Source organism: Oryctolagus cuniculus, chromosome 19 (assembly GCF_964237555.1).
Source record: "Oryctolagus cuniculus chromosome 19, mOryCun1.1, whole genome shotgun sequence".
NCBI lineage: Eukaryota > Metazoa > Chordata > Mammalia > Lagomorpha > Leporidae > Oryctolagus > Oryctolagus cuniculus.
In genome coordinates this window covers 21520762-21547937 of record NC_091450.1, presented here as the reverse complement: position 1 = coordinate 21547937, position 27176 = coordinate 21520762, and the positions used below count along the sequence as shown (strand labels likewise).

Sequence of the window (27176 nt, the reverse complement as noted above, 5' to 3'; positions counted from 1 at the left end):
GGCTACCGAGAGGGACCTTAGAGCTGTGCGAATCAGCAGCTTTGAGCGAGCTTCAACTTGGAGGCGCCCTCCCTGCTCTTTCCCGGTTTCTGCTCTAGGCTTCCAGCTCCTGACAGTGAGGACGCGTCCTCGGCCTTCTGCAACGCTCAGTGCGTGCAAAGGCAGCTCCTGCACTGGGCACTGCTGTAGGTCACTAAGTAACGGGCTACCCCAGCTCTAGTGGGACTTTGAGCTGTAAAACAGGATCCACATCATTTTGGCCTGACACTTTTTAATATCTATTCCTTTAATAGTCTAGTCCATTCCGTGGTTAATTAAGAAAGATCAAACTAGATTTCTATAAGACAAAAAAGTTTATTTTGCATTTTGCCTAGAAGCAAAACTAGTGAAAATTAAAGTATAAAAATAAATACAATTTACATTAATGGACATTCTGGTCAAAGTAAAAATAATGATAAAAATAATGTATATAAATAAAAATTCATCGAAAGCACAAAACAATGGCACTTAATGAGAAACAGCTATGAACATTGAAAAAAATAAAACCCCACACTTTAGTCTTTAAATTAAAAACACTCAAATTTCTCATTCTTAACCTAAAACTAGTCACAACTTTTTCTCAAATGCGCTATGAGTTTCAACTAATCTGTATTACAATACACAAAATCTTGAGCTCTGTCTTACTGGAGAGACTCACAATGACATGGACAAGCCGTATCCTGAGTGTTCAGAGTTATTACGCAGTCGACCTTATTCAGGAGATAATCATTCGGTATACTTTCCTCCCCATAAATAAAAAGTTGGTAACTTGGACATTTTTCGACTGTCTCCTAGTTTTCCAGTTCACTCATTCAATAAATGATGCAACCCAATAACAAAAGCCAAGTTGAAATCCAGAGTAGATTATGCTTTTCTTCCTACCGCTGGATATGTAAGTTCAATTTTAAATGAAACAGAAAATTAGGGGAAAAAAACAATGTTTATCTCCATATTCTTACAGGTATTAAGAATAAATATAGGCTGCGTTTTCAAAATACCAGCATCTTTAAAATTCAAGTTAGAAAGATTAAATATACACAGGCCCAGGTCCATGTGAGAAGCACAAAGCCCTTTTTAGAAATGGCATGATAAATTAAGCAATATTTCTCTGTCATCGAATGATGTTCTCTTGGTAACAGTGGTTGGTTGGGACTTTTAATGAATATGTTAGTAACGTAGAATTCTAACTCGGTAATATTACTACCCCGTGTGAAAGATGGGTATGTCATGGTATTCTATAGCCCTTCCCTCTCTTCTAAATCAAGCATGCTAGATAAAGCAGACTATGAAGAAATAAAACATACAGACGACATGGAAAACAGAACAGCATGCAACATGGTATTCTTATTCTAGAGATGGCTATGATAACACAGTCTCAAGTGCTACATTCCTGAAGAGTGTGCTCTCCTGTCCCGCACACAAATCTGCTAATCCAGTAATCTAGTTCTTACAGTACTAGGATAGCATCCATGAAACCTCGCATTTCTGTAAGACAATTGGTCCTTGACCAGCATGTATGCTACCGACCAAACTGGTGACCCACGCGTCTCCTGTGATAGACCTTAGGTGGACCACAGTGAGCAGGCCAGTGTCTTATCCTACGTGGTCATGTCAGTCAGAGTCAGGCCACTGAGAGACTAACCCGCATGCTTGTAAGCTGCCACAGTAGGAAAAAACGCTCTTCTGCAGTCATTTCCCCTTTGCTAGCATGGTATCCAACTTGTTTGTCAAATTCAGCAGTCGGTATGCACAGATGAACGACACGTATGTTCCAGAACTTGTTTGTAACTTAGCAAGTCTTTTCAATATTGTAAAAATAAATCCAAAGTCCTTTAGGTTTACAAAGAGGGTCTCTGTAGACATCTGGGAGCATAAAGCAAACTTATAGCTTAAGAACAGAGTGAGGCAATTACTCAACTCTCGTTTGTCTTCACTCCAACCTAATAGTATGAGGGGAAAAACGGGGGTGTGGGACAGGATTAACCAGAGTGACCAAATTATCCAGACACCTGCTCAGCCCTTTGATGTCACTTTGCCAGTGTAAACAGAGTCCAGGGTTAAATATAAAGTCTTGCACGGGAAAAAATATATGGATTATTACATCTTCCCCCACTTTTTATCCTAATGAGTGTTGTCTTCTTAAATTGTCGCAACATTTGGCCGCTTTCTTTGGATTTTTCCTGCATATACTCCTAAAAATAGAGCAAAACTAGTATTATTTCTCAATGTTAGTGTTTCTATAATAAATGCTTACTATGTCCCAGGCACTAGGCTAAGCAACACAGAGCATCGTATCTAATCCTTACCTACAATTATTCTAGCTCAAAGCTATTACTACCACTTTATGGACAATACAGCTGAGAGTACTTGCCTAAGGCAATAAAGCTAGAAGTAGAAACGCTGAGAACACCATCACCTCTGCCTGGTTATTTTCCTTAACCATTTCTGCAGAATCACCTCTTTCCTCTGCTTTAATTAGTGGTCTCTGGATTGCACTACAAACTCTCTAGTCAAATACAAGACATCAAATAAGGAAAAATGTTTCTAAAACATCTGACATCAGAGATTACAACTCAGTTTGTAAAAACAGGAACTTCCAATGTGTTGCAGCATATTTTAACTCTCGCATTCTACTTCAACCTGAGAGTATGACAGTCTATCACCATAACAAAAATGAGTTTCCTATAAATTGCTTGACTCAGGGCTAGTCTCCATGTAGATCAAACTGAAACAATTTCAAATTTGCTTGGAACAACTGAGGCCATTAAAAAACCTAAGCAAGAGTGATCTTTTCAGGAGAAATGATGGACTTCTGCTAGCATTGTGATCAGTATCCCAAATTCGCAGTTTATGGAACAGAATAAAATACTTTTGCCTCTTTCAATTGTCTAAATATGTACTTGTGTATAAATAATAAAACAGGAGAGTTCTGTACTTTGATACATATTAATTATACACGCTAATTCAAAGGTTAAGTTCATCTGCACTAATGATTAGGTTGCCATGCCTGCAACTTCAGTCGTTCCAAATACTAAACTTCCTTGTGCCCTACTAATTGCAGTGACTGCCTGTACATCTTCCGCACTGTTGAGGATTACTGAATAGAAACGGTAGTTGCTACTTTGCTTATAAGTTAACACGTGACAAAATAGTGGAGATGAAATGCATGAGAAAAGAACATGGAGAGTAATCACTGTGGCAACGTGATAATATTAGGCAAAACAATACTAACTCCACAGTGATTTTCCAACTAGCCAAGATTTATCCTAATCTGTAACACCAATGGGAGAAAAATTTAAATTTCACATATCTTCACAAGCAACAGATCTGGGGTTTGGTCTGAGTTCTCCCAAATGGCAATCTTTCACGCTAGCTGTTTCTGACTACCACTGGAGTAAGCAGGGTCTTCCAGATACATAATCTTTAAACCAAGTCCACCGCTGTTCTAATGATTTCTAAAGATGACCTTTCAAATTACCCCACTACATCTCAGCACTATGAATTATATTCACTACATACTTGCAAAAAGTCAGCGTTCATTTCAACGTTACGATCAACAGATTGTTCCGTCTTTGAACTTACGTGAACAAATGGTGATAATGTGAACAAATTGCTTACGTTGCTTGTTCCTTCCTCATTCGGAGGAAATCACTTAGTAATAAAAGCTCTAAAATTTGCCTAATTGCATATTAACAGAAAGATTAGGGTTGATTAAAAGTTTAATCTCCAATGCCTGGTGATTAATCTGGGTTCCTTTTAAATGTTTAGAAAGCAGTACAGTTAAAGCATAGCATTTTGAAAGTAGTTTTTAAATGGATCATGTAATTTTGGTTAGCTTAATCAAGGTGTCTTAACAAACATACCTAAAAATATTAAAGCATTTAGTTAGGTGTTTTGGATTAGCTCAGTACTGAATCGGTCTTCTTGCCACCATAAACACAATTTTAAAATAGTTTTTAGCTTAGCCCTTAAATAACCCTCAAATAATGAACGCAGGAAAGATTTAGTTCAAACCTCTTACGGAACAAAAGACTGAGACCACTCCCACTTGGCATATTCACATGTGATCTTGTGGTCAGACAGAGAAATGTATTCCCCTTACACACAGATAGAAATATCCCTGGGTAATAGACTCATCCATAGATGAACAGACATATGTAGATTTAGGCATCAGATGATCATTATCTTTTATTCATTTATGAAAAGGTTTTCTGAATTAAGCATGGATAATTCTACAAATGTTCCAGAATCAAAACATGTAACATTTCCCACAGAACAACAGAAATCAAGATGGGAGCCACAGTGTGACTAACATTTCTGACCGCCACAAAATACTAGCACAGAGGGGTCATGAATAGGAATGACTGTGAATATGCCAATGTTATGGTGGCAAGGAAAGACAGCAGACTCCACTTGTGTGGCCAGAGCTATGGGCAGCTTGGGCACTTCTTTCTATCAACTGGACTTCAGGAATTCAATTTTCTACACACCTGAAACAGGCGCTCTGTTAGGCACTCTGCTCTGTGAAGACTTCTGTCTACTTTGCACAACCCCCTTCACTGATGTCTTAGGGGTTCTAATTGAATATAAAAAAATTTAATAAGTCACTTGTATTAAGGTCTAAATGTTCAAAATTCAAAGAAAGCAACCACACTGCATCAACTGTTCAGAGCACAAAAAAGCTTGACAAGAATTTACGTCTCATGCATACGCACAGTAAGGAAAGCTAAACTTGCTTCAGTAGGAGACTACAATATGGCTCATACTTTGTTGGAGAATCACTTTGGTGATGCTGAAGTTACTACATGGATATTTAAAATAGTTAATGAGTAAAATGATATGGAGTGAAAAGTAAAAACATGTCAACATAAGATGATAATTACAATATAACACACAACAGTATAGCAAGGGGGTTATCTTTAAAGATAAAACTTTAAAAGATCTTCCCAACACTGTGAAATGTATCACATTTGAAGTAGTTATCCTTTATGTAAAGAACACCATATTTATTCATCCTTTACAAAGCTAACTTCTATTTGAAATTTTGTAAACATCCGTGTGCAGGGGGTGGGCTTTCTTACCCTTGTCTACTAAGTAGCCTATGAACGGGTGCATTCTGTCCTTGGATTGGCTGAAGGACTCTGTTGACAAATTAAATAAAAAATTAATTTGAAAGGACAAATTCTGTTATCCTGATTTTCTTTCAATGGATGAAAGATAACAGTGAGGTAGAAGTCATCAATGCAAAGATATGGCCTATGTGTTACCACAAGGCAAAGAAAATTGGTTAAAGTTTATTAATATGGGACACATATTTTGCTCACAAAAAAACTCTAAATTTTTTTTATCAGGAAAGAGATGTCTAACATATATATTTACCCTTGTGCTATGGATAATTCACTTACATACTCTGAAAAGCCATCTTTTCCTTTCAACCATGCGATAGAAGAAAATATTACTCATTTTACAAGAGTGGAAAACAGGGAAAAAATATTAAGCTAGCTTTCTAAGGTTATTAAATAAGTGTCAAAGGTCCTGTGGACTGCGGACTGAACTCAAGACACATAACAGGCTCAAACTCCTGACAGATAGCATGTACTTCAAAAGGTCCAGGGATACCTAGTCTAACATGTGAGCAGTACACGACCAGATGGTAACACATATTAATCTGAGCCTCAGAGCCTCCAGCTACTTAGCAACAAGTGTCCTGCTAATGTAAAGTAGAACAAAATTAACAAAAAGTTAGGGATTTATAAAATTTTCTTAAGAAAGAAAAAAAAAAGCCTCTCACTGAGACGGAGTGATTTTTCTCACCTTGCTTCACAGGGATTGTGTTTAACCAGAAATTTCTTATTTGGCATTCCCATTTCAGCAGCTCTAACACAATATAAAAATAAGGACACAACGTATTTAGAAAAGAGAAGAAAACATGTTTCCCAATGATACGGGATGGCAGAGATAAGTCATCACTTAGCAGTGCAAAGACCTGTACTAAGCATATTAAATACCACTTTTCAGAGACAATTTGTAAAAACCAGTTTCTAGGATACATTTACTAGTAAGTTTTCCTTCCAGGAAGTTGAAGGATATCAGTAAAAGGATATATTTAGATCATATAAAATTAAACATTGAATAAAAGGATTAACTATTTTTAAGATTGCTTGATCACTTATACATTACACAAGTTGAATGCTGATAAATTTAAGATGTGCATTATCAAAATATGAAATCAGATTTTACCACCTGATTTTAATGAATGTCTTTAGACAAAAAAAAGGGATTTCTAACAGTTCAGTTGCAGAAAAGTTAGCTGTTCTTTATTTCTAATATGCATGAACAAATAGACCAAGAGATGGTTAAAATTAATGGGTTTTGCAACATGGTGACATGATTAAAAAAAAAAAAAAAAACCTTACTTCATGAACTTCTTCCTATCAAGAGATTTCTGTGTTGCAGTTGAAAGAGCCACCCGTGGACTTCTCATTTTATCCTTTAAAAACCAAAAGTGACATCAAACTCTACTGGTGCCGGTAGTACCACTTTAACATAGGATGTTCCCAAATCGCACGGAAAAGCTCTCCTACCAACATTTTAAACTTTGACCTATGTCTTTCTTTATAATTGAAGCAATCTGATTCGAAAAGCTAATTACTTTTTCCAAAGAATAATATAAATCTTGTTCATTCTTCTTTTGCCAACCACGCTAAGATCATTGGTTTAAAGCACAGACTGCTAATATACAAGATGGTACTCTGGTATACAGCATTTCAGAGCCTGTTTCCTCATGTCAGAAAGGGTCAAATTCACATGGTAAGCTTCAAAACAATTCAACTAGGGGCAGCTGATGTATTTTTATAAGCCATCCACACAAAATATCCAAGACTTCACCTCCAAAATCCTTTTATGTCTGTCTACAAATGTAAATGTTGCTGGTGGCGTGGGACAGCCACATCCCATACTGGAGTGACTGGATTCCAGTCCTGGCTCCATTCCCAATCCCAGTTTCCTGCTAATGTGCTCCAGGGAAACCAGCAGGTGGTGGCTCAAATAGTTAGGTCCCTGCTACTCCTGTGGGAGACGCCTATTAAGTTCCTGGCTTCTGACTTCAGTGTAGCCCAGCCCCAGCTGTTGCAGGCATCTGGGGACTAAAGCAGTGGAGGGGAGTGGAGTGTCTCTCTCTCTCTCCCTCTGTCTCCTCTCACCCTCCAGTAAATAATAATTTTTTTAATGTTGCTGGTCATCCTGGGAATTACTCATGCTCGTGGGAAGAGTGCTGAAGCCAGTAAAACATGACAGGAGTAGTATCAACTACCTCAAACCCAGAAGAAACTCATTCATTAGAAAATCCTTAACATACCATTTGCCTGAGCATCTTCTCTTTGCGAACTTCGCGATCATGATGTAGAATGGACATTCTTTCAGCTGCATCCATGACAAAGAATATGTCATGAATACCGTACAGGGCGGCTCGCAACTAGAGTCAAAGGAAGAAAACAGCGGATGCACTTAGAAGATGAGCTTAGGGCTCAGGATACTGTGCTCTAAGGGTGCTTCTTGGATCCACAGTAAAAGGTGAAACTGGTTTTCACTGAGACTCACTTTCAGTGACTAACCCAGCACTTCCGTGTGCAGACTCCTGCAGCACGTGGATGCGTGCCCTACCTGAGCCAGCACTCTTTCCTGAAGGGAAGCATCTTGTGCTGACACAGCGCCCCTCTTCAATGGTGCTTCTGACTGGAAGCTTCTTATGAACTCCATGGTATCCTGAGACAGAAAAACACTTTGCTCTAAAGATTCCGATCACCACGGTTCACTTCCGCTCCTTTTCTCAGTCCATCCAAAAGTACTAACAAAACCACAACTACTACTACTACTACTACTACTACTACTACTCACTTTAACATGAGTCAGAACATACAAATGACTTCATTTGCATAATATTTTAAAACTTTTCTAAGTTGACAAAACTCAACCTATAAACTGCCTATATTACAGTGATTAAAAATGTTTGATCTGCTTAAGGTCTGATCTCGTGCCAGCTCAGCTATCAGAAGACCGACAGAGACTAAGAGTGAAGTGAAATCCAAATATTTTACAACCGCCTTACTTTCACAGTTTGTCGAAGCTGCTTCAGCTTATCTGTCTGCATAAGCCTACGAGTAAGAAATCCTTTTGCAACCGCAGTTATTTTGTTAAATTTCGCTTGTACTTCTGGACTAAAAACCTAGGAGAAATAAGACAGACACAATGACAATGTTTTAAGAACCTGAGCATTAGTTTTTCTTAATCTATTACAATGAACTCTGTGAAGTTTCATCTGTACTATAAACCAAGCTATTCTGCTGTGGAATGGCAAAAATACTGATGCTCATTTTACAGCCTAAGATGACGCAGGTCTGAAAAACAAAGCAGGGTGGGCACTCGGCCTGAAGTTAAGATGCCTGTGTCCCGTATCAGAGTGCCTGGGACTGACGGCTGGCTCCTGACTCCAGCTTTCTGTAGTCCCTGAGAGGGAGCACTGAAGGCTCTCGCGATTGGTTTCAGTTGCTGATTCCCGCTTTGGCCCCAGCCTGGGGCCACTGTGAACCAGCAGATGGAAACTTGGGGAGTTCCCTCCCTGTTTCTCAGCCTCTCAAATAAATACATAAAAATTCAAACAACAACAGAGATAGATAAATAGACTGACATTAAATCTGTCTACCTGAGACCATCTAGCTTTGGCCCTTCCGAAAGGCCTTGGGACTGAGAGTTTGGTCAAGCCACTAGCAGATGATCCCCAGAGGTAGAATGGTGCTTCATTTGCAGAACCAAAGCTATACTGCAGGGCAGAATTCGTGAAACCTAAAAAAAACACACATATGTTATCATACTTGATGTCAAATGAGACTATGCAAAACATCCAAGTGAATGCTTGGGACACTCTAACAATGTCCCTGCAACGGATCCACACACAGGCCTGAATACTGATGGGCCTTCCACTTAGACACCAGCTGGATCTTTTCAACACACACAACACCTCCAGACAGTTGAAGATGTGAAGATAAGCTCTTACAGGGACTGGGGATTAGAGGCAATTCAAGAGCACTCGGGAGACAGCTGTGTTGGGCTTGAAGTGTATCACCTGCCGCACGAATGAACACAACCGGGCTCTCAGCCAAACCTCCTGGTCTTTTCCGTGCTGAGGTAGTCCTCTCACAGACACCTGCCCACCGTTCTTTGATCTGCCATCATTTCATTTTTCTCTGGTTACTAAGCAGCTGGCAAATAGCAGTGGGCTGGACATGAAATTACTGGAGAAAGCAGCTATAAGAAAGTGTACGAAATAAAGCAGCAGACTGTGGGGTCATTTATTGTTAATGCAAAAGGATTCTTAAGTGTGTACCTGAACTATTTAAATGTGAAGTGTGGAATGAGTCCACCTGGGACAGCATTGATTCCAGCAAACCAGAGTCGCTGATTTTTCTCCACTCCAAGTCTGCCACACTGTTAATGTCCAACTCAGGGGCTTCCACTGTAATTGCCGCCTTCTCTTTCAACATTTTCTCCTGTTCTTCTATTTCCTGTAGATTAACAGTATATTATAACGTGCCGGATCTTTTAACTACATCCCCAAATACTATCATTTTAGGCTTAGCCAAAGTATATGTAACTGGTAGTAAATTATTATTTAAGTTTTCCCCTTGAAATAAAATTATGAGTTTAACTGATTTTAAAATGTGACGTATAAATGTTAACTATAATAATCTTAAAACAAAGCTCTTGAAGAATGTATATTTCAGTATCTATAAAACATCTTCTAAAAATATTAAAAATTTCGAGTCAAGGATTCAATAAAGTCTACTTTTGGTAAGTTATATCATTACTTTCAGATAAGAATCTGAACACTCAACTTCACATTTTGGACAGTAAAAACACTATTCTATTCATGTATCAAAATCAACAGCCACCTTATATTAAAGTTAGGGAAGAAATCAGAAGTTTCTATACACGGGGGGGGGGGTCTCCCGGGCTAAGTGACACTGTGAGCCCTCCCGCTCCAGGTCGGACCCCACCTTCTGCAGTCGCTCCTGCTCCTTCTCCTGCTCAGCGATGAGCAGTGACAACTGCTGGGCGTGCTGTTCCTCTAGTCTCTTCCGCATCTCTTCAAATGCCAGCATCTTGCTTTTTAGGATCCCCTCACCTTCTGGAAACAAAGACAGTCCTGCAAATTAGAAAAGTTACAACAGTCTGATAGCTGGTGATTTAAATACAATCAATTTAAATTATGCTCCTAAGCGTGGATCTGACATAATACAATCAAGATACGGCAGGGTCTTCACTGTGAACCACCATTTTGCCACTCTTATTTCGCAGTACCCAGCGAAGGCCTGCATCTCATCACTCTTCCTCACCCATTCAACGTATCACCACCAGAACTGATGAGGCCGAACTTCGCACTCAGGCAAGATCCTCCTGACTCTAATGAACTCAGGATGTGCTCCTAAACGGCAACTCTCTGCTACTTCCTTATTTTTAAACATATATTTATTTTGAAAGTCATAGCTAGAGAGAGGGAGAGAGAGAAAGAGACAGGGAGTGATCTTCTACCTACTGGTTCATTCCCCAGATGGCCACAACAGCCAGTGCTGGGTCAGGCCCAAAGCCAGGAGCTAGGAGCTTCATCCTGGTCTCTCGCTTGGGTGGCAGGGCCCCAAACACTTGGGCCATCTTCTACTGCTTTTTTCAGGCCATTAGCAGGGAGCTGGATAGGAAATGGAGTGGCAGAGACATGAATAAGTGCTGATGTGGAATGCTGGCATCCAAGATGGATGCCACACCACAATGCCAGCCACTCCACTATTTTTTACCCTTGTCCTTCTCCAGGATCTCTGGTATTGTAACTTATACTTTTGCTCCAGTCCAGATATTTTAGTACCTAACTAAAACATTAACTAAGTATTATGTAGATATAGCATATATTCATGGATCCATTACAATTCAACTAACTTTCAATGATTTTCACTGAAGTATGTTATATGCTACTGTTCTACTGCTGTAGTCTTTCCATAAATTGTTGCTAACTACATTTTTAAAAAAACATTTATTTATTTGAAAGGCAGAGGCAGAAGCAGAGAGAGAGAGAGAAATCTTCCATCCACTGGTTCAGTCCCCAAATGGCCTCAACACCCAGGGCTGAGCCAGGCATTTGTCTATGTGCAGCTTTTCCTAGGCCAGGGGAGCTAGAAGAACAGAAGTAAAATTATAACCGTCAGCAAAACAGGAAAAGACCCCCCCTGTTAAACTGCTCAACTTGACGGCAGGAATCAATTCAACTCTATTAAAACCTTTTTTTTTCTTTTTGTTTTTTAAAGGCAGCCAGTGGAGGCAGGCAGCAATTCGGGTGGGTGCTTTTTTTGAGAAGCAGAGTTAGAGAGAGGGAGGGAGGGAGGGAGGAATAGACACAAAAAGACCTTCCATTTTCTGGTTCACTTCCCAAATGGCCACATCAGCCAGGGCTGGGCCAGGCTGAAGCCAGGAGCCAGCAGTTTTATTCAGGTCTCCCATGTGGGTGCAGGATCCCAAACACTTGGGCCACATTCCACTGCTTTCCCAGGTGCGTTAGCAAGGAGCTGGATCCGAAGTGGAACAGCAGGGATCCAAACCAGCATCCATATGGGATGCCAGGACTGCAGGCAGCATTTTAGCCTGTTAAGCGACAACATCAGCCCAAGAACTTTATAAAGAGGTGCACCAACAAATGCTGGAAACAATTCTCAGCACACTGTGACACCTCCCTCACTGGCTCTGACAGCTACCCAGCTGCCTCCATGACTGGCCTCTTCCCACAGGCTTATTAAAATATTGCTAGCACTGCCACTTAGCTGGGCTCCGTGTCCTTCCGATATTTACCGAGGCAGTATCCAACCATGCTGTTGTCCAACTGGAAGATCCAGGTTGGCTCCTCGTGTATCAATTTTATTTCTTATTATAGCCCTTATAAAATTGCACACAAGTTTTTTTTTTTTTTTTTTTTTCTTTTTTGGTTAAGGTTTATTTATTTGAAAGGCAGAGTCACAGAGAGAGGAGAGACAGTGTTCTTCCATCCTCTGGTTCATTTCCCAAATGGCCACAATGGCCCAGCTGGTCCAGGCTAAAGCCAGGAACCTAGAACTCCATCTGGGTCTCTCACATGGGTGGCAGGGGTCCAAATACTTGGGCTATCCTCTGCTGCTTTCCCAGGAGGATTAGCAAGGAGCTGGATCAAAAGTGGAGCAGCTGGGACTCGAACCAATGCCAATATGGGATGCTGATGTCTCAGGCACAACCCACTCTACATCAGCCCCAAAACTGGCCAACTTTTAAGTGGTATGCTCTACCCTATTTTCCTTATAAGCCCAAGCACTAACTTTATTTGATGTATATGTTTTCTTTACCCATAATGAAGAATTATGAATTATGACAACCAATTATTATCAATGTAATACAACAGAAACTTAAAATAATTTTTTGTCAATGAAGAACCATTAGAGCTGGCGCTGTGGTGTAGTGGGCTAAGCCTCTGCCTGCAGCACCGGAATCCCATATGGGCACTGGTTCATATCCCAGCTCCTCCTTTCTGATCTAGCTGTCTGTTACGGCTTGGGAAACAGTGTAAAATGGCCCAATTGCTTGGGCCCCTGCACCCACGTAGGAGACCAGGAAGAAGCTCCTGGCTCCTGGCTTTGGATCAGCCCAGCTCTGGTTGTTGCGGCCATTTAGGGAGTGAACCAGTGGATGCAAGACCTTTTTCTCTGTTTCTCCCTCTCTGACTGTAGCTCTACCTCTCAAATAAATAAAATCTTAAAAAAAAAAAAAAGAGAACTATTTCTTTTCTTTTAAAGATTTATTTATTTGATATGGCTGGCACTGTGGTGTAGCACGTAAAGCTACCACTTGCATGCCAGCATCCCATATGGGCACCAGTTCGGGTCCCAGATGTTCCACTTCCAATCCAGCACCCCACTAATGCGCTCGGGAAAGCAGTGGAAGATGGCCCAAGCCCATGAGCCCTTACACCCTCATCAGGGACCCAGAAAAAGCTGGTTTCTGGCTTCAGATCAGCTCAGCTCCAGCCATTGCAGCCATCTGGGGCGTAAACCAGCAGATGGAAGATCTCTCTCTGGCTCTCCCTCTCTCTGTAACTCTGCCTTTCAAATAAATAAATCTTTTTATCAAGTGTGCTTTGAAAGCTTCATCAATTAAGTGAGAAAATCCTTTAATAAAAGCCTATCTAAATTGCAATAAGCCAGGTATCTGCTATTTAATAAGGTAAATAAAATTAAGAGTCCTTTTGAAAAAAAAAAAAATTTTTTTTTGCAAAATGGCAATCAAAAGCATTAACATAGGGTCAGCATTTAGCCTAGTAGTTAAGATGCCTACCTCCCTCATGAAGTACCTAGGTTTGATTCCCAGCTCCCCCTCTTAACTCCAGCTCCCTCTAACTCAGATCCTGGATGGTAGCTGGTGACGGCTCAAGTAACTGAGTTCCTGCCACACATCTGGGAGACCTGGATCACGTTCCGGGCTTCCGGCTTCAGCCGCTGCAGCAGCCTGTTGCAGAAATCTGGGGAGTGAGCCTGCAGGTGGGGGATCTTTCTGTTCTCATAAAAACTGTAAACAGTACTACAATAAGGTGCCATCTGCTTGGCAGGTAACAAACACCTCAAAGTTTCCTTACCTTTCAAACTAGTTTCCAATATTTTATTCTTGTTATTGTAGACAGATGCCTTAGGGTATCTTTTCTCTGGTAAATGTTGCCTTTCCTGTTCAGCCATTCCAGTTGTTAGGACGTAGGGGAGGTTTTCTTTTTGCAAACTATCAATATCTAAATCAAGTCTCCGTTTAACTTTCTCAAAACTGTTATCCAGAAATTGTTCATTTGCACCGGACACTGGGGGTGTGTCCATCTGCTGTCTGGTGTTTTGGTTCTGCATCAGTAAAGGAGAAGGGTTTTTTACATCATAAGACTTATTCAGTTCCATATGTAAATTGTAGTTTTTCTCTGACGTACTGGCTGACTGGAGTCCACTCGCGGGTCCAAAGTTTTGACCTGCTTGAGACGGACTAGTGGCACGCGGTTCGGGCAATCTTGGCATTGCAGTACACACACTGTTCATTTTGTGTGCTCCTCTCTCCTCGGAGGTTGACCGAGCTTCCACGGTACCAGGGCCAGGAGAAACTTTGTTTTCTACTTGATGGCGTGCAGACTGGCACACCTGATCTGACCAACCTGAAGTGCTATCTTCTGGGGCTTCACACGCAGTTTTGCTGACGTGCACCTTGCTCGAACACACACCTGGTAAATCAACGGGGGACTCTGGCACGGCTTCAGGTACGTCTGTTTTTTCATCAGTATCTTCAACAATTAAGTCCACTGCCTGTTCTTTTCCTTTAGGGCTTAGTTCACAGGCATTTATCGGGTTATTAATGAGTATATGACACGCTGACGACGGCCTGGAACGCCTCCGGTGCATCTTAGGACTCGTGCTGAACTCCGGACTAGGTAATTTGGCGTAGGAACCTGTAAGACTTTTGACAACATGATTTTCACTAACCAAAGTGGGAGTGACTTTAAAATCAGAATCTGAATCTGGAACGGTGGGATGGCCAGTTTGTACAGGTATGCCCACTGCAGGAAAGCTAGCTAAAGCAGACAGGGTCCTGCTGCTTGCCTGGGTGGAAGCACCTGGGAGGACATTTGACTTAGGAAGGCCTGGCTTGTCAGGAAGGCCTGAGCCGTGGTGCCTGCTCGTCGATGGCGCTTTCTCCTTTAGACCGTCAGGCACCATGACAGCATCATTTTCTTTGTCTGAGTGAGTCTCATGAACACTCCTCCGCACGCTACCTCTCAGACTGCGTCTCGACTGTTCTCTTTCTATATATTCTTTCGACTTTTTCATCAGGTTCTGGAGACTCAATACGTAGGGATCTGGGATGACCTCTGCCGAGGGTGATGGATCCTGTTCTTCCTTTGTGGGGAGGAGACCATCAGAAAGAAGCATCTCTTGTGGGGTGGCTGAGGAGGGCTTTGGAGAAGCTTCCATGTCTGGGCGACTAGGATCGGAGCCATCACACTGCTTTGGAGAAGTCAGCCCCCCTGAATCTCCAGAGGAGTCCAGCCCGTTGGTTTCACCCGGGTCCTCGTCATCCAATGGCAAAATTCCAGTTATCTTTTCAAGCTTTGCTGAAGTAGAGTGCTCAGGAGGGCTTGGCAAGCTACTGGGAAGTGTAGCAGGAGCATTCAAGTTCCTGACTTCTGAATTCGAGTAAACAGCTTCTGTCTCCCACTGATCAAAATCACTGGCATTAGGTGCTTTTCTAACCTGATCAAGGAAAGTTAAAAATTAGTGTTTTCTCCAAGCACAGAAAGCTTTCCATTTTATTGTTTTCTGCAATAAAACCAAAATAGAAGATTTCGAGTTGGGACATTTGATCGTATGGAGCTGAAACCATTATAAAAGGCATTAGTCAGTCATCCTAGCTTATCTATTAGGAGAAAAGAAGGAAAGTTTCTAATCTGATACAAATATGATATATATTCATAGGTATATATGTATATCCATGTGCAACTGAATCTTTACATAGTATTTTCCTTAACTTTCTTCTGGTTATAGATTATCGACATTACCAACACTTCCTTCTATCAGAGCTGTCATCTGAGAGTGATAATATATGTGATAAATAGAAGAACTTAATGTCTTACATAAATGATTCCCCCTCCAGTCAGGACTACCTTGTCCAGGATACTACTGATTAAGCCAAAAAACTAAAAATAAAATAATTTAGTAATGCCCCTTTCTCTCACATGTTTACATCAAGGTTTAACTAAAACCCCTCCATAAAACGAAGCAGATGTGTTCCAAATGACAGCTCACCACATAGCTTAAATTACATAGAAATTAGAAATATTGCAACTTAAAACTCAATTGATTAAAAATAAAATTCATTAAGATGCACTGATAGTTGAAATAGCAACCTGTTTTGAAGTACGCAAAGTAGGTAAAATTGGGGTACTTTAAAATGAGAATTGTATACAGGTTATACAAGCATACATTAAACTGGAAGAAATCATTACAGTATTACTCACATGAATGTAGACTCCCAAATCCTAAATATTAAAAGATTTTTAGGTTGTTTTGCAAGTGCTTGTTTTTTTTCCCCAGACCATATGGTCCTCCTATTTTACCTTATAAATCCCAAGACATGCAATGGTCTCCAGGTACTGAACTATGCAACAAACAGCACAACAAGGTGTAGCCACAACCTCAGGACCAAAATAAAGCAAAAGGGACTCATGTTCCCCAAAGCCATGAACACGCTCACGGGTGTAGGCAGTAGAGATCATTTCCTCACATAAGATATCTCATGTTTCACACTTATGATATTCAGCAGCCGTGTTTTCTGTACACCCCTAGGCCTTTGGTTAGACAAGTTAAACAACAACCACAAAAATTATCACAGATGAAGCAGAAATACATTTTTATTATATAAAATTTCTCAATCTGAATAATTCATTACAGCTCAACATTGTACATGTTCTTTTAAGCTAAAAGTTTTCAGGCTCAGCAATAATTTTATTAGTGGCACATCAGACATCTTCCCTCAATGGACAATTTTGTTTCTATAATAGGAAATAATCTAAGAAGTCAAAAACCCACCTTTTACTGTTAAATTAGTGCTAAGTATATTTTTAAACTTAATATACACGGTAATTATAATCTGCAAATTAAAATCTACTACCCACACTCCCTCCTACCCACAGATACGAAGTGAGCAGTTACTAGGAGCTACCTGACAGTAGTTTGTATACAGGGGTCACCCATAATGAATCACAAAGCTAAACCAGAAACTACTAAGATTATAAAAAACAAAAAGACATAACCAGCAAAATAGTGTCATAGAAGCAAGAAATTATTTGTCCAGCCTAATTTGTTTTTCTTTTTATTGTGAAATGATTCAGATCTTAAAGCAAAGTGTTTACACAAATGTATATTAACCTAGATCAAAGTAACTGCAAAAGTTGTGAATGTGCTGTTTAAATGGCTTCGGTTTAGATTCAGGATGCATCAGAGCAATTCTGTTTTCTGACCTAAATTGTATTCTGTGTATCTAAGAGCAGAAAAATCGGGGCGCTTATTTACGTTAGCAGAGAACGAGAAAGAGGTCATTTAGTCAACAGTCTGATTAGTTCAGGGGTGAACTACAATAGCCAACCACATCGCTTTGTCACCGAGAATTCAATGTTGGTAGTCATAAGATCCAGACAATGAGCAATTATATTCAGGGTATGGCCCCATTGTCTAAGCATCGGCTGACTCGAGTGCCCAGCGTCACTAACAAGCAAGTAAGTAACTGAAATAGAATAACACAAATTACAAAGCTTCTCAAACGTAACGGAAGAGTATACTGGTAATTAGGCTAAGTGCAAATCCAACTCTAGCTCAGCACAAATACACTTCCGAAAAATTAGCATCAACGCTTACCTTATGATGTCTTCATTAGAATCTAAAAAGAGCTTAAGTTACACACCTGAACGTTGTCAATAATCTCCTGGACACGAGTTAGTAAGGCTTTTTTCCTATTAGCCTGCTTTCTCGCTTCCACATCGAGTGCTTTCTGCTTCTCTTGCTGCATCTCCTTCCTTTTCTCAGTGTTAAGCTGCAAAACATCATAAATACACAATCATTTATTATTGATAAAAATGTCATAAAATTAGGAAGTTTTGAACCAGGGTTATTAAAAACATTTGCAACAGCCAAAGCAAAGCTAGTCAATGGTGAAAGAAACATGAACTATGGATGGGAGTACTACCTGGGATGGGGCAGGTGGGTATTGGGCATATGCCATACAGCAAAATTAATGCAATCTAAAGATCTGTGCATTCCATTGTATATAAATGATTCTCAACTGAAAAAGAAGCTAAAAGATTAAAAAAAAAAAAAAAAAGCCTGCCCATTTATCAAATGCCCATTTATCAAACACTGCAAATCAAATGAGTCCTTTATAGTCACTGCTGAGTTTTCCATTTGGCAGTCTTTCCTTACTAACAAGTTAGAACCCTCGACTTTTCTTTTTTTTAAGATTTATTTATTTATTTATTTGAAAGAGTTACACACAGAGAGAAGGAGAGGCAGAGAGAGAGAGAGAGAGAGAAGTCTTCCATCCTCTGGTTCACTCCTCAGATGGCCACAATGGCCAGAGCTGTGCCGATCCAAAGCCAGGAGCTTCCTCCGGGTCTCCCACGTGGGTGCAGGGGCCCAAGGCCTTGGACCATCTTCTACTACTTTCCCAGGCCATCGCAGAGAGCTGGATCGGAAGTGGAGCAGCTGGGACCCGAACCGGTGCCCATATGGGATGCTGGCACTGCAGGCGGCAGCTTTACCTGCTACGCCACAGCGCCAGCCCCCTCAACTTTTAATTTTATCATCAGTGCACTTTTCACCTTTGCAGCCTCAAGAAAATGCTCAACGGGTGAGTGTTTGGCGCAACAGTTAAGTTGTGACTTGGAACGCTCACATTCCCTATCAAGCACCTGGGTTCCAGTCCTGGCTCTGCCTCTGACTCAGCTTCCTGCTAACATGAACCCTGGGAGGCGCAGGTGAAGGCTCACATACATGGGTCCCTGCCACTCATGTGGGAAACCCAGACTGAATTTCAGACTCCTGACTTCAGCCTGGCCCAGCCCAACCCTGGCTGTTGCAGGTATTTGGAAAGTGAACCGGCAAATGGAAATCTCTCTCACTCTCTCTCCGTGTCTATCTTTCAAATAAATTTCTAAAAATGGCTGTTGCTGGTATTTGGGGAGTAAAGCAGTAGATGGAAGACCTCTGTCTCTCAAATAAAGTGAAAAATAAACAAAAAATGTTTTAAATCATGAGGAAACAATTAGATGAATTAAAAAAATCCAAAATCTAATTAGTCTACTCTCTTTAAAAATTCAATACATTAGTGGCGCCGCGGCTCAATAGGCTAATCCTCCACCTGCGGCGCCAGCACACCGGGTTCTAGTCCCAGTCAGGGCACCGGATTCTGTCCGGTTGCTCCTCTTCCAGTCCAGCTCTCTGCTGTGGCCCGGGAGGGCAGTGGAGGATGGGCCCTGCACCCACATGGGAGACCAGGAGAAGCACCTGGCTCCTGGCTTCGGATCAGCGCGGTGCGCCACCCGCACCAGCCATTGGAAGGTGAACCAACGGTAAAGGAAGACCTTTCTCTCTGTCTCTCTCTCACTGTCTACTCTGCCTGTAAAAAAAAAAAAAAAAAAAAAAAAAAAAAAAAAAAAAAAAATTCAATACTCAATACTAGACTAAGAGATTATAGAAATATAACAAGCAAATGTTATTTATGAACTTTGGATCCAGATTAGAAAAAATTTCTGTAAAAAACATTTTAAACACAAAAGGAAAAATCTGAGTATAAAAATACTGGAGCCATTAAAGGTACTATTATAAAAGTATAATAACAATATAGAGCTTTACATAGAATGTCCTATATAACATATTTAAGGGAGAAATGCTATAAATCTGCAATTTTCAAATGCCTAAGCTATTTTTAAAATTTGGTATGTGTATATATGTATACACACATACACATAAAAATCAGAAACATAACAAAAGCAAAGATGGGAAAATATTAAAATGTGGACTTCAAGTGGCAGATCTGTGTGGTCACTGGCCTGTCCTTTCAGTTTTTCTGTGTGTTTGACAATTTAAAAGCCTGGCAAAAAATATTGATCTCTGAACTTCTGTTACATTAAAAAATTTAACTCAGTTTTTCTAATATTAATTTTCTGATTTAAGCTAAAGTCACACACGTTTGTAAAATATTCAAGGACTACCAAACGGTATAAGTCAAAAAGTGTGTCTTCTCTACCGTCTTGTATTTCCTTACCACTCCCCAGAGAAAGAATACCTGAGCACCATCCTTTTACGATAAGCACCTAAATGGCTAACATACACTGAGTACCTCCTATGATCCAGGTAGTATTCCAAGCATTTTACGTGTATTAATTTATCCTCAAAACAGCCTCATCAAGGAGACCCCACTTTTATGCCCATTTAACAAATAAAGAAATAGACCCCAAGCTCACCTAGTAGACAGGTGGCAAAACAATGATTTGAAACCAGGCTATAACGCTCCAGAGCCTGGACCTGGAAGCCCTGCTCTCCGGCCCCTGACGGCTACAGCACGACTTCCGGGCAACCTGAGGCCCCTCCATGCCTGTACGCGCAGGTCTACCTCATCTCAACAGCATGGCTCGCATTCTATCAAATGCAGCACGGTTAGTTAACGTGGGCATTCAGTGCTCCGCTATCTGACATAAGGCGTGTACGTATTTCTTTGGGCACACATGTAATTGGAGGATAGTCTCAAAACTGGAATTGCTGAGTCAACGGTTATATATACTTTTAAATTCTGATCAGTATTATCAAACTGCTCACCAAAATACAGCATCCACTGCGTGTCTCAGCAAAAATGGCTGAAAAGCAGTCTCTCCACACCTAAGGACACCGGGTTCTATCAGATCTCTGCCAACCTAGGAGGCAAAACCTGCTCACTTGTATTTCTCTAATTATGGATCAGGTCAAGGCATTTTTTTCAAACGCTTATACGCCTTTCTTTTGTTTTTACATGAACTGCCTTAGTGGCGAACCACAGAACAGAAACGATTTCTAAAGAAAGGAAGGTTACCAGTGGCGAGAGCACGGCCATCCCACGGAAGCGGATCAGCGAGACGCCGTCCCACTGCGCGGGCAGAAAGCTCTCGCTGCGTACCCAGGCCTCCTGGGCTCTGGCAAGGCTCTTCTCACAGAACGTCTCATATTCCTCCATCGTCCAACAGCCACACTGCGAGACAGCAAAAGGTTAGCCTTCGTGAGCTGAGAATTGAAAATGCACTGTAACGATTTGTTGTAGAGCATTAAATATTCCTACAATTCACAGTTCCTAAAACTGGCCTTCCCGGAAGTGTCAGTTCTGGTCAGGAGCAATTCTTGGGTCCAGGAAGTCATCTCAAGGCCCTGCCCAGCCAAGACTTGCTCCTCCGTGAAACCCATCTGAACCCTTCTGCCCGTAAATCAGCCTCTAAACGTGACATGACCCGGGTCGAAGAGCACAAAAACCCCCGTGAAACCTTAAAGGAAGCACACTTCTGCCCGCTTTAGTAACTTCAGACTGCAAACAGGGTGTTCCATCTTCCTTAGCAAGACTTATCCACACAGCACAAGAAAAACTCTAGCAGGCAAAGGTAGAAACGCTCCGTGGCAAATAACAAAAAACAACAACAAAGAGGGGAAGGCTACTTAATTATTTACTTCCTTTTTTCTGTCATGAAGTTCAAAGGCTTGGCCTATCTTAAGATTATATTCTGATTCCACAGGCACAAGCGGAGAACGGTTCAGTCAGAAGTGGAAAACAGCTGGCACAGCAGTCATGACACAACTTGGGATGCTCGCGTCCCATACTCGAGTGCCCGGATGCCAGCTTTCAGCTGATACATACACACCCCTGGGAGGCAGTAGGTACGGCTCAAGTAGGTGGGTCCCCGCCGTGAGAGACCTAGACTGACTTCCAGGCTCCTGGCTGTGCCCTGGCCCCACCCCAGCTGCTTATGGGAGATCTGTCTCTAAAATAAAATAAATAAATAAAAGTGGCAAACAGAAAAATCTATTGTCTCTGGTATGAATTTTATTTTATTGCTTAAAATCGGAACTATCGCTAACTACTGTAAACAAGCCCAGCAATTTCAGGAAAATGGTGATGTGGCTATGAAAGCACAATGCACCTAGGACTAGCCACCACAGTCATTCAGCAAATGTTAAATATTTATGATTGCCTGTCTGCGTAACACTACAGGCAGCACCGCGTCCTTGAAATAAGCAAGGAGAGATGAGACTTCAGCAGAGTCCTAACCAGCAGTCGTGTGAGTGCAGCAACAGAAAACCGACGCACAATAATGCTCCTGTGAGTGTTCTTGTTCAGACAACTAACTGCTTAACAAAAAGAGAGAAGGCAGAGGAACTCAGTTCATGATCTAGGATACGCAAAGATGAAATAAGATGGAGTATGGCACTGTGTTAGGCACTTAAAAACTCAGCATACTAAAGTGAAAGGGACAGATTGTAATGCAATAAGAAATGAGGAGGCCGGCGCCGTGGCTCAATAGGCTAATCCTCCACCTTGCGGCGCCGGCACACCGGGTTCTAGTCCCGGTTGGGGCGCCGGATTCTGTCCCGGTCGCCCCTCTTCCAGGCCAGCTCTCTGCTATGGCCAGGGAGTGCAGTGGAGGATGGCCCAGGTGCTTGGGCCCTGCACCCCATGGGAGACCAGGAAAAGCACCTGGCTCCTGGCTCCTGCCAGGATCAGCGCGGTGCGCCGGCTGCAGCGGCGGCCATTGGAGGGTGAACCAACGGCAAAAGGAAGACCTTTCTCTCTGTCTCTCTCTCACTGTCCACTCTGCCTGTCAAAAAAAAAAAAAAAAAAAAAAAAAAAAAAAAAAAAAGAAATGAGGAAAAAGTATATTCAGAATTATGATTCGATTATGGAAAATAAAATGTAAAGCTGCTTTTGCTCAACTAGCAGTTCTATCAATAAAACCTCTTGCTACCATTCTATCGATTATAATTATGGATGCCTATGTAATTTAGGAGGGATCACCCATCATATGCAAAGTGAGAGTTTAGTTTCAAAGAAACAGTTTTCTAGAGTGTGAATGAGATTACTTTGTAAGCTTATATTCATCTTTAAAAAGTTTTAACTTTATTTATGGAAGAGACAAAAAGAGACAAAGAGATAAAGAGCTCTGACACTCGCCAAATGCCTCTAACACCTAGGGCTGGACCAGGCCAAAGCCAGGAAACAGGAACTCAATCCAAGTCTCCCACGTGGGTGGCGGGGACCCAAATTACTTCAGCCATCTTTGCTGCCACCTGCGGTCCACACCTGCAGGAAGCTGGAGTCAGGAGCCAAAAGCCGGTCCCTACATAACCATGTTTTAGTCTGTTTTAACCTGCACTATGTTCTCTTAACAACCAAAATATGCAGCAGCTAAGCTGCAAGAGCAATTCAGATAAACTCATTTAGGCTAAAATATCTCAAAAGTATGTTTGAAAACCCAATCCACATCTGCAGCGTTCCAGGGAACAGAAATAGACCCGGCATGCAAATCATGTGCTATACTTTCTATAAATACACGAGCACAAAATTCAATTTTAAAGATCTGGGAAGTTTAAGGAAATAAAATACTTCCATGGCAACAGCTTTATTTTTCTTTCAACATCACAGATGCTTCATTGTTTCAGAAGGTTATTTACATTCTTTAAATAGCAAATGTATATACTACAAATTGCAGATGGATGAGCAGTCTTCAAAAAATCTGTGGGAAATGCATAGAATGAAAAACCTACGCATGGGTTGCAGAAGCTTTCTGCACCAGGGGCAGGCATTTGGCCCAGCTGTTAATCAAGACACTTGCGTCCCCAACGGGAGCACCTGGGCTCCATACCTGGCCCCAGCTCCAGGCTCCAGCTTCCTGCTAACGCAAACTGTGGGAGGCAGGGGCTACGGCTGGGCTCGAGTAATTGCAATCCTGCCACCCATGTGGGAGACCTGGACTGAGTTCCCACTCCTGGCTTTGGCCAGGCCCAGTCCCGGCTGCCACAAGCATTTGGGGAGTGAACTAACAGACAGAGAATATCTTGATCTGTGTGTGTGTGTGTGTGTCTGCCTCTGAAATAAGTAAGATATGCTTTTAAAGTTTTTTTCTAACAAAATAACCTTGTCTTTTAGCTCCACCTTCCCATAAACCTGTGACATATCTTCACAAGCAATACGCTGGTATTATTATTATTGTAGCATAACATACAGCATGCAACAATGCTTCAACTATTCAAGTATGAGTGCTGATATGGAGGTCACAGAAACTGCAAGCTGATCCCGGGCCACAGCGGGATCCCTCCTGCCTCTGGTCTCAGCTCAGGTGCCACCTCCTCACAAGGACCAGCCCTGAGCGCCCTTCTAAATTTACCCTGCCTCAGCCACTACCCCGTTACCCTGCTGTCTTCCAGTCTTCGGACTTAGCACTCTCTGAAATTCTCTTGTCTTTCTCTGGTTTTGTCTGTCTGCCTCCGCTAAAACGTAAGCCATGTGAGCGCCGGTACCTTCGCAGCCTTGTCCGCTGCATCCCCACTGCACAGAACAACGCGGGCACGCAGCTGGCACTCAGTAAAGAACGGTGAATACATGAATCAGCTGATTCCCTCCAACAGTAAGGTAAGCCAGGGAAAGGAAGAGGGTGGGCGACACAGCAAAAGAGCTAGCAAGGAAGGATGGAGTCCAGAGAACGAAGTTTCCCTGCTGACCCGGCTCTCTGTGAGCTGCAAAGGGAGCCACTTACAAAGTGAGCCGTCTGCATCCCGCGTGGCGTGGGGCACAGGCACTGTTTCTCTACCACAATCCCTCTGCTGCCAGGTTTTACTTCCACAGAGCCTTGGCTACGAGGCCAATCCAACCACAAGGCACTGCCGGTCCACAGCCAGGAATAACGTCGGCTGTGTGCCTCCTCTTCTTTGCTTATGAGCCAGAGTTCTGCTGAGCCTTATTCAAATGAGCCTCTTGACAAACCCAAGGAACTCAGGGTCCTATCTGCTCCTTACCAGCCAAAACTGTCACCGCAGAGAGTGACAAAAATAACACGGCCAAGATCCGGCCTTGTGGGCAGAAGCGAGCTGACTGGGTACCCATCAGGACCCCCGCCAGCATAAAATTCCTGTAGCAGCAGTCAGCGGCATTTCTTCTTTTTAATCTGGTGGGGGGGGGGGGGGAGGGCATAACAAATGTAGAACGCGCCTCACCCGGGCAGCACACACACGCAGAGCGAGACGCCAGGAGGAAGATGTGACATTCGGGCACACCCTGGCTGGGCGTTCTTGGTGAGCCAGCGACTGTCCTCCAGCTCATCTTCCTCCTCTGTAAAGTGCGGGTCATGGGGACACCTGTCTCACAGGTAGTTCGTGAGAATCCAAGGAGCGAATGCACTTAGCATACACAGGGCACACAGAAATCGTCCACGCATTGTGAAGAAGAGAATGCCAGTGATGATTTGTAGCAAGAGACTAGGAACTCCAAGGAGAGAGGGGGAGAGGGCTGGCAGTGACAGTGCTGGGTTCCTGGTAGGATGCAAATGTGACTGGAAAACACGGGACTGCTTGTTCATCGCGCCGTGCGCAGACCCCTTCCCACCAGGGCAATCCCTAGCCGGCTGCCACGTGCACAAACAGGGGTAGGGGGCTGGGGTGATCACCGGATAAGAAGCAAAGGCTGGGAACCAACCAGCAGCATCAGGGGCGATCCAGAGGATTCGCCATGCTTCCACCCCGGAATCGCAGAGGCGAGGCAAACGGCGCTCCCAGGTCGCCGGTTTCGAAAGGGCCGGGCACAGCCCGGGACGGAGACGGGGGAAAACACCCCCAGCTTCGACCCCCGAACGGGGCTCTCCGGCCTCGGGCGCCCTTCTGCCCTGCACGCCGCACCCTGCAGCCGGCTCCTCGGACATGGAGCCCGCTGCGTGCGGCCGGCATCCGAGCATCGCATCCCAGCACCACCGGCCTCGGGCCCCCGCCTCCCCACGCCCGGCGCCCTTCCAGGGGCTCGAGGCCCAGGAGCCGGCACACAGCCCGCCCTCGGCACCTCAGGGCGCCAATTCCGCCTCTCCCGCTCGCCTCTCCCCGGCCACCCGCCGAGGGTCCTGCCCCCTCCTCACGCACAAACCTGATGCCCCACGGCCCCCTCAGACTTTCTCCCTTCGCCACGAGCCTTGTCAGGCAGGAAGCAAATGGCTCAACTTGTACTGACAGAGCACAGTTCGGTCCGCCGCCGCCTTCGCCTCCTCCTCCCCGCCATATTACGGGTCTCAGAAGCGACAACGCGGGCTCCTGGCAACCGCCGCCGCTGCCGCCACCTAGACTCCACCTCTCAGGGCGGGCACTTCCGGTAGTGGCTTCGCGGGCAGTTGGAACGGTTGGGCTCCAGAAAACTACAGTCCCCGAGATGCACTGCGCACCCCTGACCAAGGGCGTGTGCTTGCGGCGAGCGGAATGCATCCTGGGAAATGTAGTCTTCCCTGCTACACCGCCCTTCTAGAATTACAATTTTTCTATAACCAGAACTCTGGTTGGGGTCTGAAGCCCCTAAAGTGTTCCATAAAGCTGCCATTTTTCTTCTTATTTTTATAGCTATTACCTCTCCCTGTGTGGTCGCTGGAAAACATATCATTCACAAATATTTTAAAATATATGTATTTTATTTGAAAGGCAGAAACAGAGACAGATCTCCTCAAATGCCCGCAACACCCTGGCTGAAGCCAGGATCCCAGAACTCCTTGGGGGTCTCCCGCAGGGTGGCAGGGACAAGTACTTGAGTCCACCTGTCCATTCTCAAGGGTGCCCATTAGCAGGAAGCTGGGACAGAAGCAGATCGGGGACTCCAACCCAGGCACTCTGACATGGGGTGGAAGCATCCCAAGCAGTGTCTTTGGGGCTGCACCAAATGCCAGCCCCTCAGCAATGTTTTTGCTCTGTACATAAAAATTTACTAAATCATAGAAGCCAATTGGAAGCCTTAAGATAATCCATACGCTTTTGAATTCCAATGAGAAGGTTTGTCCAAGAGAAACAGGTAACAGATTCAAGATGGAAGAAAATTCTCTGAATGTTTTACCAAAATTGTCTATTGAAAAGTCACAGAAGACGGCGTGGTGACATAGCAGGTGGAGCCACTGCCTGCAATGCTACCATCCCATATGAGTGCCAGTTCTCGTCCCAGATGCCCCACTTCTGATCTAGAGCCATGATGATGCACCTGGGAAAAACAGCCAGAGGATGGCCCAAGTGCTTGGGCCCCCGTACCCCTATGGGAGACCTGGATGAAGCTCCTGGCTCTTGGCTTTGGCCCAACCCAGCCCATTATAGCAGACATCTGGGGAGTAAGCAAGTGGATAGAAGATCTCTCTCGCTCACTCACTTTCTCTCTCTCTGTCTCTCCCTGTAACTTGCCTTTCAAATAAATAAGTAAATCTTAAAGAAAAAGGAAAAATGTGTCACCAGCCATTCAAAATATGATTTAGC

General features: G+C 43.1%; 1 protein-coding gene across 3 annotated transcripts; it reads right to left on the bottom strand.

The window, feature by feature from the left end:
* Positions 1-334: 334 nt before the first annotated feature.
* On the bottom strand, positions 335-26042 carry CCP110 (centriolar coiled-coil protein 110). 3 transcript variants are annotated; one of them, XM_002711769.5, is made up of 15 exons: positions 25822-26042; positions 20746-20901; positions 17587-17715; positions 13736-15380; positions 10092-10222; positions 9422-9599; positions 8741-8880; positions 8147-8263; positions 7702-7803; positions 7397-7513; positions 6456-6529; positions 5854-5916; positions 5121-5180; positions 4530-4615; positions 335-2231 (listed from the first exon to the last, which is right to left on the bottom strand). In XM_002711769.5, exons 2-15 carry the CDS (start codon positions 20884-20886, stop codon positions 2179-2181), a joined length of 3036 nt encoding a protein of 1011 aa, XP_002711815.3. In that variant the 5' UTR covers positions 20887-20901; positions 25822-26042; the 3' UTR covers positions 335-2178. The 3 variants fall into 3 exon arrangements, with proteins under 3 accessions (XP_002711815.3, XP_051703421.2, XP_002711816.3); XM_051847461.2 differs by having other exon boundaries at positions 10092-10219; XM_002711770.5 differs by lacking the exon at positions 4530-4615.
* Between the last annotated feature and the right edge of the window lie 1134 nt (positions 26043-27176).